Source organism: Rhinoraja longicauda, chromosome 9, assembly GCF_053455715.1.
Source record: "Rhinoraja longicauda isolate Sanriku21f chromosome 9, sRhiLon1.1, whole genome shotgun sequence".
NCBI classification, from domain to species: Eukaryota; Metazoa; Chordata; class Chondrichthyes; order Rajiformes; family Arhynchobatidae; genus Rhinoraja; species Rhinoraja longicauda.
The window spans coordinates 55,401,016-55,413,849 of NC_135961.1; the positions used below are offsets into that span (position 1 = coordinate 55,401,016).

The 12,834-nt window shown below is 40.3% G+C and overlaps 1 protein-coding gene across 2 annotated transcripts in view; it reads left to right on the forward strand.

Annotated features, from left to right (window-relative positions):
• The first annotated feature begins 8,864 nt into the window (after positions 1-8,864).
• The window catches only part of stxbp5a (syntaxin binding protein 5a (tomosyn)), a 188,598-nt gene continuing 184,628 nt past the window's right edge, over positions 8,865-12,834 (forward strand). The window contains exons 1-2 of one of the 2 annotated variants that reach the window (XM_078405529.1): positions 8,865-9,426; positions 10,418-10,515. In XM_078405529.1, coding sequence (XP_078261655.1) covers positions 9,265-9,426; positions 10,418-10,515 — 260 coding nt within the window. In that variant the 5' untranslated portion in view covers positions 8,865-9,264. The remainder of the gene's footprint in view (positions 9,427-10,417; positions 10,516-12,834) is intronic. The other variant, XM_078405530.1, reaches the window with a different exon arrangement.

Here is a 12,834-nt window from a genome sequence, read left to right on the forward strand (position 1 = left end):
TGAATGGTGGTGCTGGCTCGAAGAGCTGAACGGCCTACTCCTGCACCTATTGTCTATTATTTATAGGAGTACTGATGCTGGTATTAGTTACTGACATTTAATTGAGTTTTTAACATTGATATTAGTTTTAGTATTAGTGTCAGTTTGATAATCTTTGTTAATGTCCACTGCCAGAGACTGATACCCACGCACAGTACTGAGAGTGCTGCCCTGGCAAAGGTATCATCTCACATAGGATGTTAAACCATGGATCTATATCTAAATTGTTTACTGCCTTTCCAAAAGAAATTTTAAAATACTTGCTTAAAATGTGATAATCGCAGATACATATTATTTGTTTGAAATGATTTATTCATATAAATATTCTTGGTGCCTTACCATACTCTGGAACACATCACTTCCAGAGCAATTCAGAGTGGCACATAAACATACCGTGAATTAAGAAATTGAAAGTAGCCTTACTGCTTTTGTTGCCCCTCCAATTTCTACTATTTTGCTGCTGTACCTACTAATTCTAGTATCATTGTATTGTGCTCCTATTAATATTGTTTCTATTATTAATCCTATTGTATATATTAGTAGTGATATTACCTTCAGTCCAGTTTATTTTTATTATCACCAGTATTTCTATTAATTCTAGTGTCCAAGTTCATAATTTGTAGGAGCAGAATTAAGCCATTTGGCCCATCAAGTCTACTCTGCCATTCAATCATGACTGATCTATCTTTCCCTCTCAACCCCAATCTCCTGTCTTCTCCCCATAACCCCTGACACCCTTACTAATCAAATGTTTTTGTGAATTCTGCATTTACTAGTTGACTGAATATAACCATTCATGCTTACAGTCAGTAGTCTAACTGCTCTTGTTACTATTTATATTGGGATTATTATTAATCTTAATACCAGTATGATAATTACTCAACTGTTCCTTTTAGTGTTGTTACTAATACTTTCTGGAAACACTATTGATCTAACTGGTCCTAATCCTGCTACTTGTATTATTGGTCTTGTTGTTTCTATTATTGCCAATATAATTTTGGGTAATTTTACTAAACATAATGCTGTAATGTTAGAACAGATAATCTTGCTTCTCCTATTGTTCTCAATTCTCCCATTAGAGTTGCCATTATTATTAATCTAGCTATTTCAGCTAACATTAGAACTACTATTATTATGACTCTTCTCTACCAATACTGGTGTTACTATTAATCCTATTATTACTATTACCACAGCCTCCCTAGTAATGTTGTTATTGTAATTATTCCAGTAGTATTCATGAAAGATAAACTAAACATAAATACTAGTTATAATAATCAGCTGAATAAAATTTTTAAAAGGCCTTCAAGTCTTAGGAAAAAAACCTGCAGTTGCTGGTTTAAATCGAATGTAGACACAAAACGCTGGAGTAACTCAGCGGGTCAGGCAGAATCTCAGGAGAGAAGGAATGGGTAATGTTTCGGGTCGAGACCCTTTTTCAGACCCTTCTTCAGTCTGAAGAAAGGTTTTTGACCTAAAACGTCACCCATTCCTTCTCTCCTGAGATGCTGCCTGACCCGCTGAGTTACTCCAGCATTTTGTGTCTACATGCCTTCAAGTCTTGATGATTAACTTAATAGCGCCATAGATATTTCTCATTGGTGCTCCCATGAACCTTGCCTCGATTAGTACTTTCTATTAGTCTCATGTTGACAGAAGTGGCACACCTGATTATGGGGGTGATTTATCCCTCCTGTTCCCAGGAATGATTAGGTTAACAATGATTTAGGTTTGAAGGCCAGTACTCACTGGAGTTTAGAAGGATGAGGAGGGGACTTCATTGAAACTTACCGAAGAGTGAAAGGCCAGGATGGAGTGAATGTAGAGATGATATTTCCACTCGTGGGAAAGTCTAGGACCAGAGGCCATAGGCTCAGAATAATAGGACGTAACTTTAGAAAGGAGATGAGAAGGAATTTCTTTTGTGAGAGGGTGGTGAACCTGTGGAATTCATTGCTACAGACGGCTGAAGAGGCCAAGTCAATGGATATTTTTAAGGCGGAGATTGATGAAGGTAGGAGAATGGGGTTGAAAGATAGATCAGCCATGATTGAACGGTGGAATAGACGATGGGCCGAATGGCCTAATTTTGCTCCTAGATCTTATGAGCTTATGCTCCACAGAAAGGTGCTCAGTTACCATAATGCAGTGTCAAGGTGTCAATGTTGGTTAGTTTGAGGCAGCCCATAATGTCTCAGTGCATGTTCTTCAGCATCAAATATTTTTTCATTATGATTGGATTGTTTCTACTCCAGACCTGCAAGACCTGAGATATGTTCAGGGTTTTTTTTCCTCTGTGGGTAACTTGAATTATGGAGCACAGTTTCAGAATAAATGATCTTCCATTTAAGATGGCGGTGAGGAGGCATTTTCTCACTGAGGGCAGTGAATTTGAAATTCTCTCTCCCAGGCAGCAGCAGGGCCTGAATCATTGAATAAATTCAAGGCTTTGTACAAAAGACTTTTGGTGTACGAGACTCAATGGAACAGCAGCAAACTGGAGCTGAGGCCAAATTCAGATCAGCTGTGTTATTCTTTGCCAAGCTCTGTGCAGCCTTCTGCTGCTCCTATTTCTTATGCTCCTGTGCAACTCTGTTTGGTGCTGGATCAACACGGGGGATTACGGAGATCCTGAGTGACTGATTACAATCCCAATTTTAAATTTATAAGCTTTAAGATGATGTTGTTTCATGCACAAGATCTCTCCCTTGCCTTCTCTGTGTACCTTGAAAGAGGCAGTATAGTCCGTGGTCATAGTACTATAGATTATCTCAGTGAGCTGAATGGATGCCTTGCTGGTTCATTTTTGTTTCAGCTAATTGCTCGCATTGCTGAATTAGCGCAATTCGCAAATGCCAGAAGATGACATCTTTTGATTGGATCTGGCCAAAGCTGACAGGCACCATCGCAGTTTGCCCACCGGGCGCAGCTGTCAGAGTGTGCTTGATCTGGGCTAGTATTGCAATTGCTAAGTCCCAGACATAAATAAACCATAAACGTATTTGTGTGAATTGGTTAGTCATTTGTGCTATGTTAAAAAAAGTGAATTCACTTCTATACAATACACCTTACCCTTATTAGTAACGTTGTTCCTGTTAATTTATAATTCACCATTAGTTCCATTGTTCCCATTTATACATGTGTTCCTATTCATACAGCTGCTCCAAAAAATGGTGGTATTACTATTCGTGCTAATGATACAATTTTCATGGTAGTTTTTTTCCTAAGCATTCTGATGATAATAACTCGTGCTGTTCTTGTAGTACAGCTGCCATTATTCCAGCAGATCCTATTACCATGAGACTATCAATACCAATTAACTTCAGTCTTAGTATTAATCCAATTGTTCCTATATGTGCTGAAAGCACTCTTCCAGCTGGTGCTATAACTTCAGGTGTTATGATTAGTCAAGGTGTTCTTGTCAATGCTGGAATTACTATTACTTTCCATAATACCATAAACAAATTTAGTCCAAATGATCCATTTAACGTTGGTTGGAAAACTGTTTCTGTTCCTATTAATGTGGGTTATGAAGCATGCTAATCCCCTTAACTCTGGCACCTTTTGGTGCATATTCTTCCTTTATCTTCTGGGAATTGCTCGGGTCTGTTGCCCCTGTTAATACTTTAATAAGATTATATTAATCATGCTGTAACAATATATACAAATTATGGTGTTAAAACTAAAATTGACAACAAAACTGTGCTATTAATACTGGGAGTATTTAGTTATGTTCCTTTTAATCCTGCTATATCTGCTATCTCCATTAATGCTAAAACTACAATGGGTCCACAGTTCCTACTAATGCCATAATGATGATTAATTCTGCTCATATCAATGCTGCTATAACATTAGTCCTTTTGTTCCAATGAATTTAGCTAGCCCTTCTATGTCTCCTAAGGTTGTTATTTTGAATAGTCTTTCTGCACATTAATTTTGCTTGAGATAATTATTCAGTAATTCGTACAAAATTGATACTATTGTAGGGCTGTAGAGGTTTTGTAGCGCGATTGACCCCATCATTATTTGGAGTCTCGGGAATTCATGGGCAGAGTTTGCATCAGGCCAAAAAGGAAATGTCAGAGGCAGCAGAGCAATGCAGTAGGTGGATGAGGTGGAGAAGAAATAGTGTCAGTTGGGGGCAGAAAGAAAATATATAACATGCCATATGTGTTTTTCTTTGTGTGTATTCTGTGTAAGTGCATCCTGGTGTTGTGGGAGGTTGATATTTGTGGCACTACGACTGTTTAATGATGGGTTAGTATAAGTGGAAGACAGGATGCGAGCGTTTCGTATTTGCATGAATTAATCATCGGTAGTTTCCTTTATTTTGTAGATACTGGTTGCATAGGTAGTGAGAGAAGGTATTGAGTGGGGTGGTTCTGGGACACCAGAACTAACTGTTGAGCCTTCCCGAGGTGTTGTGGGCCTAACCCAATGAAACGCCAGTGAAAGGATGTGCCCACTTGATAATCCCAATTATATACTTGCATCCACACGATCAGTTTTTATGTGCTTGTGAACATGTAGGTAGTTTATCATTGCATGGGGAGTTAGTTGTTGTCCTCGCATAAGTTTGTATAATCAGTTAAGATAGTGCTTTGGACTTGGTTTTCTTAGTTGAGCGCGTATCCTGGTGTTATAGCACAAGAACAGTACTTTGTGTTTTCATTGTAATTTAAAGTTCTGCCATTTCCATTAATTCTCCTTTTGCTATTAATCATAAAGCTCATTTACTGTCATTATTATAGCCAGCTAATCCTCATAGTTATTTTATTGCTTTTAATAACATATTATTTGCATTCATGTTATTTTTTCAAAAGTAAGGTTATTAAAATTTTAAATTACTTATCATTTGTTTGTTCTTTTTAATGCTTTTGTTACAATTAGTTCTGCTGTTACTGTTAACACTGATTATACTTGATGCTGAAATAACCATTCCTCCCACAGCTAATCACTCTATAACTTAGATCTGCTGTATTTATTAATAGTGGCATTTCTAATAGTCAGATTCTCCTATTGTTACTGCTATAATTCTTAGTTTTATTATCCTATGAATGCCATTAATTTTGCTTAATTCCTCTTTTCATCTTAATTTTGTTTTACTATTAATCTTGTTGACGAGACCAACCAAAACATTAACAAAATATAACATTTCAAAGTGTAAATACTGTAGATGCAGCCAATGGCTTTCCACTTTCAACACTCCTGCTTTCATCTGCTAACCTTTAACTTTTTTCCAGTTCCAATGATGTCATCAACCTGAAATTTATTTTTCTTTCCCCACAGAGGTTGACATGACTAGCTGGATATTCCTGGCATCTTATGCTTTTATTCCAGATTTCCATTCTTTGCAGAATGTTTTCTTCGTTTTAGTATTAAACCTGTTGTTGTTTTAATGCTCATTTTACCACAGGTCCAACTGATCCCATTAACAATGGCAGTAGTATTAAAGAGTGTTTTATTGCCATAAGTCCCAAAACGGAACAATGAAATTCTTACATGCAGCAGCACAACAGATGTGCAAACATAGTACTCAGTAGATACCATTTGCTATTCTAGGGTTGCAGTTGCACTATTAATGCTGCTACATAGAACTATTTATAACTTATTTATAGCCATTACGAAGACTGCTATTCTATCTCTATCAATGCATGTTTAATGTTTATTAATGACCAATTTATGGTCAATATCAATATGAATACTGCTATTCCAATGTTGCTATCACACTATTAAAGCAGGTATTTGCTGATATTGCCAGAAATAATGCTGCCATTCCAGTATTGCTATTGCATTATTAACACTGCTATTTAATATTGCATGATTAATGTTGCTATTCCAGTCCCACTATTGCACTATTAGCCTTGCTATTCATTCTGCTGTACTATTAATATTACTATTCTAACTAACATTGTACTATTAACACTGCCATTTTGGTTCGGCCATTGAAATCTTAATACTGCTATTTAATATTTACATTATCAATGTTGCTTTTGAACAATTATGTTGCTATTTTGGTATTGCCACTGTGTTTTCAATGCTGCTATTAAATGATTACACTATTAATGCTATTTGTTTGCTGCTCTTGCATTGTTAATATTATTTATTACTATTGACACAACATGGTATTTTACAGTTGCTATTGCACGATAACACTGCTATCTATCACTACTAATCAAATCTGCTATTTCTTGTGCTAACATTGCACTCTTATTGTTGCTGTTTAATACTATTCCCTTTTAATGCTACTATTCTAATACTTATATTGCACTATTGCTACAGATAATTACCATTGCTACATCTAATCCTGCAGTACTAGTGCGACTATCAAACTATTACTGTTATTTACTACTTTGGCCACTAACACTATTACATTGCTAATATTGCACTATTAAAGTTGCTGCTTTAGTATTGCACTATTATTGCTGCCATTTATTATTATTTCCTCTACTAACACTTTACTAATACTGCTATCACACTATTAAGGTTGCTATTTGCAACTAACACCACAGCCAATGCTAGTTTAGTATTTCTATTTTAGTATTACTATTGCCCTATTAACACTTAGTTATTATCTATACTTATCTATTTTAATACTGGTTTTGTATGATTAACATTGCTATTTGCTACCATGCAATCAATATTGCCATTCTACTGCTCCTACTGTGCTATAAGCTATCATTTTACTTCTACTTCCACTATTAATGTTGCCATTCTCATGCGACTATTGACGCTTCTATGTCCTACTATTGTTAATATTAATGCTGCCATTTTTTGCTCTAAATGTTGCTATTTCACAATCACAATCAAACTTTATTAGCCAAGTATGTTTTGCAACATATGAGGAACTTCATTTGCCATACAGTCATAACAACAAAAAAGCAACAGGACACTCAAAATACATTTTAACATGAACAGCGACTCCTCCGCATTCCTCACTGTGATGGAAGGCGAAAAAAAAAGTTCAATCTCTTCCTTCTTTGTCCTCCAGCGGTCGGGGGCCTTTAACCTTCCGTTGACGGGACGATCTTGACTCCCGCAGCCAGCGGCGGACCTTCCTCATTGGGGCGATCAACTCCTGCATCGGGGGGGGGGGGGGGGGGATCTCAGCTGCCCCGCGCCGGGCGATCTACCCTGGGTCCAGACCAGTCGAACCTCGTGCAGCTTGGAGCTCTCGACTCGGTCTCAACCCGAGACTGCGAGCTCCTGATGTTAAAGTCCGCAGGCCGCGGTTGGAGCGTCGATCCAGACAAGGAATCGCTCACTCAGATGGTAAATCCATGCCCCGTGGGGGCTCAAAGTCAGTCCCAGGCAAGACCTCCAGCTCCACGATGTTAGGCCTCAAAGTGACCGGAGATAAGATCCGTAAAACAATCGCATCTCCAGCAAGGTAATAGATTGAAAAAAAGTTCCCCCCGAGCCTCCCGCCCACCCTCCACATAAAACAAACCAGAGAACATTAACACAAACTTTTAAAACACACCAAAAACAACAAAAAAGACGAAAAGGACAGACAGACTGTAGGCGAGGCTGCCATCGCGGCGCCACCCGGAGGAATTTATTACTATTTCACTTTTGATGCTGCTGATCCTATACTATTGTTGCACTATTAACGCTACTATTTACCATTGTCACTAACACTGCTATTTATTAATATTGTCACTATTAATGGTACTGTTTACTACCATTGTCACTATTAATGTTGTGATTCTTATTATTGCATGATTATTGCTGTCATTTAAACCTATTGTCACAAATACTATGATTTACAACTATTGTTACTATTAATGCCGCCATTCTTACAGGATTACTGCTGCAATTTACTGTCACTATTAAAGCTGCTCTTGCACGATTAACACTACCATTTACTACTATTGTCACCATTAATGCTGTTGGTTACTATTAATGCTGCGAGTGCCTTTTACTATTGTTCTCACTCTGCACGCTGACTTTCTTGTACTATTATTGCACAATTAATGCTGCCATTTACTACTATTGTCACTATTCATACTGCCATTCACACTATTATTGCACGATTAATGCTGCCTTTTACTATTATTGTCGCTATTAGTGCTGCTTTTGCACAAATACCGCTGTCATTTACTACTGTTATCACTATTCACTTTGTCGTTTTGGTATTATTATTGCGCAATTAACGCTACCATTTTACTACTGTTGTCACTATTAGTGTTGCTCTTGCACGATTGACGCTGCCATTTACTATTATTATCACTTCACACTGCCGTTGCGCTGCCATTCACTACAGTTGTTACTATTCACACTGATATTCTGGTACTATTATTGCACGATTGACGCTGTCATTTACTACTGTTGTCACTATTCACACTGCCGTTCTGGTACTATTATTGCACGATTGACGCTGCCATTCATACAGTTGTCACTATTCACACTGATATTCTGGTACTATTATTGCACGATTGATGCTGCCATTTACTACTGTTGTCACTATTCACACTGACATTTTGGTACTATTATTGCACGATTGACGCTGCCATTTACTGCTGTTGTCACTATTCACACTGCCGTTCTGGTACTATTATTGCACGATTGACGTTGCCATTTACTGCTGTTGTCACTATTCACACTGCCGTTCTGGTACTATTATTGCACGATTGACGCTGCCATTTACTACTGTTGTTGCTGCTGCTGCTGCGATAACAGTGCTGCTGTTGCACGATTAACGCTGCTGTTGCTCATTCATCGCAGCCAATTGAGCACCGCGGGTGCTGCTGTGCCGAAACCTCCCTGCTGGCTGTTGCACTGACAAGCGCCGCTCCACGCCCTGATTGTGTCAGCATTAGTGCTGTCCCTCCCCACCCATGTGCTGTGCAACGCTGCGCTCGAGCGCCTCAGGTGCACCGGCTCCTTGACATCCGGGTGCGCGCGCGCTCGGTGGCGGCAGCGGCAACGGCAAAGGCAGCGGCGCGCAAGTGCGGAGCTGCGGTCCGGCTTGTGGCTGCGTTTCCGCGTCCAGCGACAGGAGGAAGAGAGAGAGAGAGAGAGAGAGAGGGGGAGGAGAGAGGCGAGACGTGAAGAGAGGAGAGACGACGGGCAGCCGGTGCCCGGGAGGGTTCAGTCGGGCAGAGCCGAGCACCGCAGCAGCGCCTTCCTTGCACCGCCCCGCCCCGCTCCTCAGCCCTCAGCCCTCAGCCCGCGGCCTGAGCGGTGCTGCCGGCCGCCCTGACATGTGACGCGGGCAGCGGCACCATGAAGAAGTTCAACATCAGGAAGGTGCTGGACGGCCTGACGGCGGCGGCGGTCGCCTCGGCCTCCTCCTCCTCGTCGTCGTCGTCGCAGCAGCCCGGCCAGCGGCCCGCCGACAGTGACATCGTCGAGATCCTGTTCTCCGAGCACTTCCAGCTCTGCAAAGTGAGTGCGGCTCCTTCCCATCACAACCCCCCCCCCAATCTCTCTGCCTCGCTCCTTCCTCGGGGCTCAGGGTCAAGGCAACAAGACCGGAGGGGAAGGAGAGGAAGACAAGGCTGCCCCCCCCCCCCCCGGTAATGCGGCATTCAGGGGGCCAGGGCACGATCGTGACTGTCACCCTGCCGTACCCGTTTGTCACAGCGGACCCCGAGCCATAATTTCTACGCTTAATCTCCATCTGTCAATCTGTCTCTTACTCATGATAGTCCCACCCCTTTATCCTTGTCAAACCCGGCCTCTCCATCTCTCCTCTTCATCCTTGCGAATCCCGGCCCCTCCATCCCACCACTCTCCATCCCACCACCCTCGACCATCCACAAAGCTTTCCTGATCTCCTTGATTGCCACTCTTTCCCTCAACTTCTATCATTTCCAGTTTCAACCCAGCGCTGCTTCAGTCCTTATTTGGCCTTCCCAACACACATCACACCCTTTCCTTTCCCTCATCTGCCAACTCCCACTTGGTTGGCTCTTCACTCCTATTTTCTCTTTTCATATCAGCCTTTTGTTCCCGACCAAGAGAGAGTTAGAGTTAGATTTAGCTCTTGGGGCTAAGGGAATCAAGGGATATGGGGGAAAAAGCCAGAACAATACTGATTTTGGATGATCAGCCATGATCATGTTGAATGGTGGTGCTGGCTTGAAGGGCCGAATGGTCTACTCCAGCACCTATTTTCTATGTTGTTATGTTTTTAACTGTCTTTTCTCTGTGGCCATCAAATGCCATCTATTCAGTTGTTGAATCCATTTCTATTTTGTTACCTTTACCTGATTACTTGTGTCCCAAGTCAGCAAAGTCTACTGCCAAATGATCACTAGCCTTCCCCTATTCCCCCTCTTGCCACATTGCCTTCTAGGTTTTGATATCTGCAACCTGTTAATACCTGTTTCCCCCTTTTTGTACCTGTTTTTTTTCCTGCTGCTACTTATATTAGACGGTTCGTCATGGATTTCCATATCAACCTTCGGCCATGGCTTTTGATCCAGTACAGAAAATCCTGGCAATTGGAACCCAATCTGGATCATTAAGACTGTATCCTTTAACTGCGACTGGAGAGAAAGTAATGAGCTTCATTTATCGCTTTTAGAGCCCTTGGCACCTTGCTCCATCCAATTGGAGAGGCTGGCCTGTCATTCTGTGTTTCTTGGCCTTCTCAAAACAACGATGGTGCATGGACTGATAGAATGCTACATTTCTCTTGCCATAGTAATGAAGATGTGCAGGAGAAATCCTTTTTTATGATCATCTGTCACTGGAGGTAATGCTTTAGTATTTTTGATTATTGTATTTGCTGATACCATGCTAAGCTGTTGTGCAGCAATTAGTCTGCAATTTCTCATGTTGCATTTATTATGGATTCTAATTATCAGACTTGAAGCAGTGGGGCCCGTGTTTTGTCTGTTACGTATTGTGCATCACCAAGCTATGATAGTCCATTTCTGGTTTGTCACATGCTTTGTGGTTCATTATCTATCCACCTGACTCAGTACAGCTGCTCCCCTCTGTGAACATGTGCACTGTAGCTTGTCATATTTTACAACTGTTTTGGTTGCAGCATACTTTATTTGCCATTGCTTTTTTTCTTTAAAAGATAAGGTGTCATATATTGTTGACTGCATTGTTTTTAATTTTCCTATTATACTATTTTTGAGACTATTGATGCATTTGTGTTACGGAAAAGAGGTGGCTTCTTGTTAGTGGCTTGTTTCAAAGCTTGCAGTTTTTGTGTTGTTTGTGTGAGAAGTTAAATGAGAATTAAGTTCAAAGGGCACATGAGGTAAAAAGCTCCACCTCAAGGCGTCTATTCTGACTTGGCAAATATAAGTTGCCATTTGCGACTACACTTGTGGATGTAAATTGGCGCTGTATCAAATATTGGTTTGATTTTGTTACATTTCTAATCTTGTATCTGGATCGCCTTGTGTTTTTTTGATTATCATTCAGTGATACAAACCATTGATCTCTGTGATTCTTCAATTCTGGCGACTTGTGCAACTCCACTGAAATTCCTCTCCTTTTAAGATGTCCAGGCTTTGGTCAGCTTCCCAATTTTGTTTTCCTTTCTCCCCACTTCTACAATTAGTCTGAAGGGTTCTGACCCAAAATGTCACCTGTCCTTTCCCTCCAGAGATGCTGCCTGACCCGCTGAGTTACTCCAGGACTTTGTGTTTCTTTCAAGATTTCAGCAACAGCATTTCCCTGGGTCTCCATTTTCTTGTATAAATCTGTGTCAGCATTTTTTAAGTTCCTGCAAAGTGCATTGGCATGTTTTACTAAATTGGTATAAATTGGCTTATAATAACCTTTAAGCTAATGACCCTATCCCTTTGTTTCCTAACACAGCTAGGTGCTAAATTAATGGTAGCCATTTAAGGGGCTATATGAATGCAGGATGCTTTCGTTGTCTATCTTTAAAATTGCCAATTCAAGTATCCAGATGGGATGGTCTAGGTTTAGTTACACTTCTAAGCATCCGGGACTAGTCTCCAATCCAATACTTTCTTAAAGATCCTTCCTCTATTTTGAAATGCCACAGCCTTATCCTTTCTTAAAACATAGAGCTGAAACCATCCTACCCTCCATAAATTCATGGCATTTAACTGCTAACAAAAAATAGTTTAAAATTATTTTGTTCAGATTTTTCTGCCGAGAGCAATCACTCTTAAAAATGCCATTCTATCTTTTGGAAATTACCAGTTTAAGTGTGTTAAGCATACTTGCCTCTAAAACAACAGTCAGTGTATTTTATTTGTCTTTTCCTTTGCTGAGCCTCAAGGTAATCAGCAAATCTGGGATTCTCTTTGCTTAATAATAAAACATCTCTCAATGTAATTTCAGGATGTACTGTTACACATTCAATGCATGTCTGAAGTTTCCTCCATGCTCTACACAACCAGTTAACTCCAAATATTTGTTGCTAAACTTTTAGTTTCTCCCCATGAGATGCTAATCAAAAATTAAGACCACCATATGTGATCTCATCCATGTTGCCATTCTTATGTTCTTCAGTTTCATGACTATTCATGAGTTAAATTCTTAAAATCTCTGACCTGAATTCCTCAGCTATTCAGTAAAACTGCTTTCAGTCTGTCGTTCTCTTCTCTCCGAAGGAGTGCCATGTCTCATAGGTTCAAAATGCCAAGGGTCACTGAACCTAACAGGACTTGGGGTTACCCGTGGTCTAATATTTCAAAGATGGGGACAACCTTTGTGAACATGAATTAGAGATGTCATCAAGCCTGATCCAAGACAATATCTAGAAGCAGCAGTGCCCATGCCAGTGTACTAGATGTTCCTTTGATATGGATCAATTATAGTTCTTTGTTGTCCCATAACAAGCAAATGTCAATT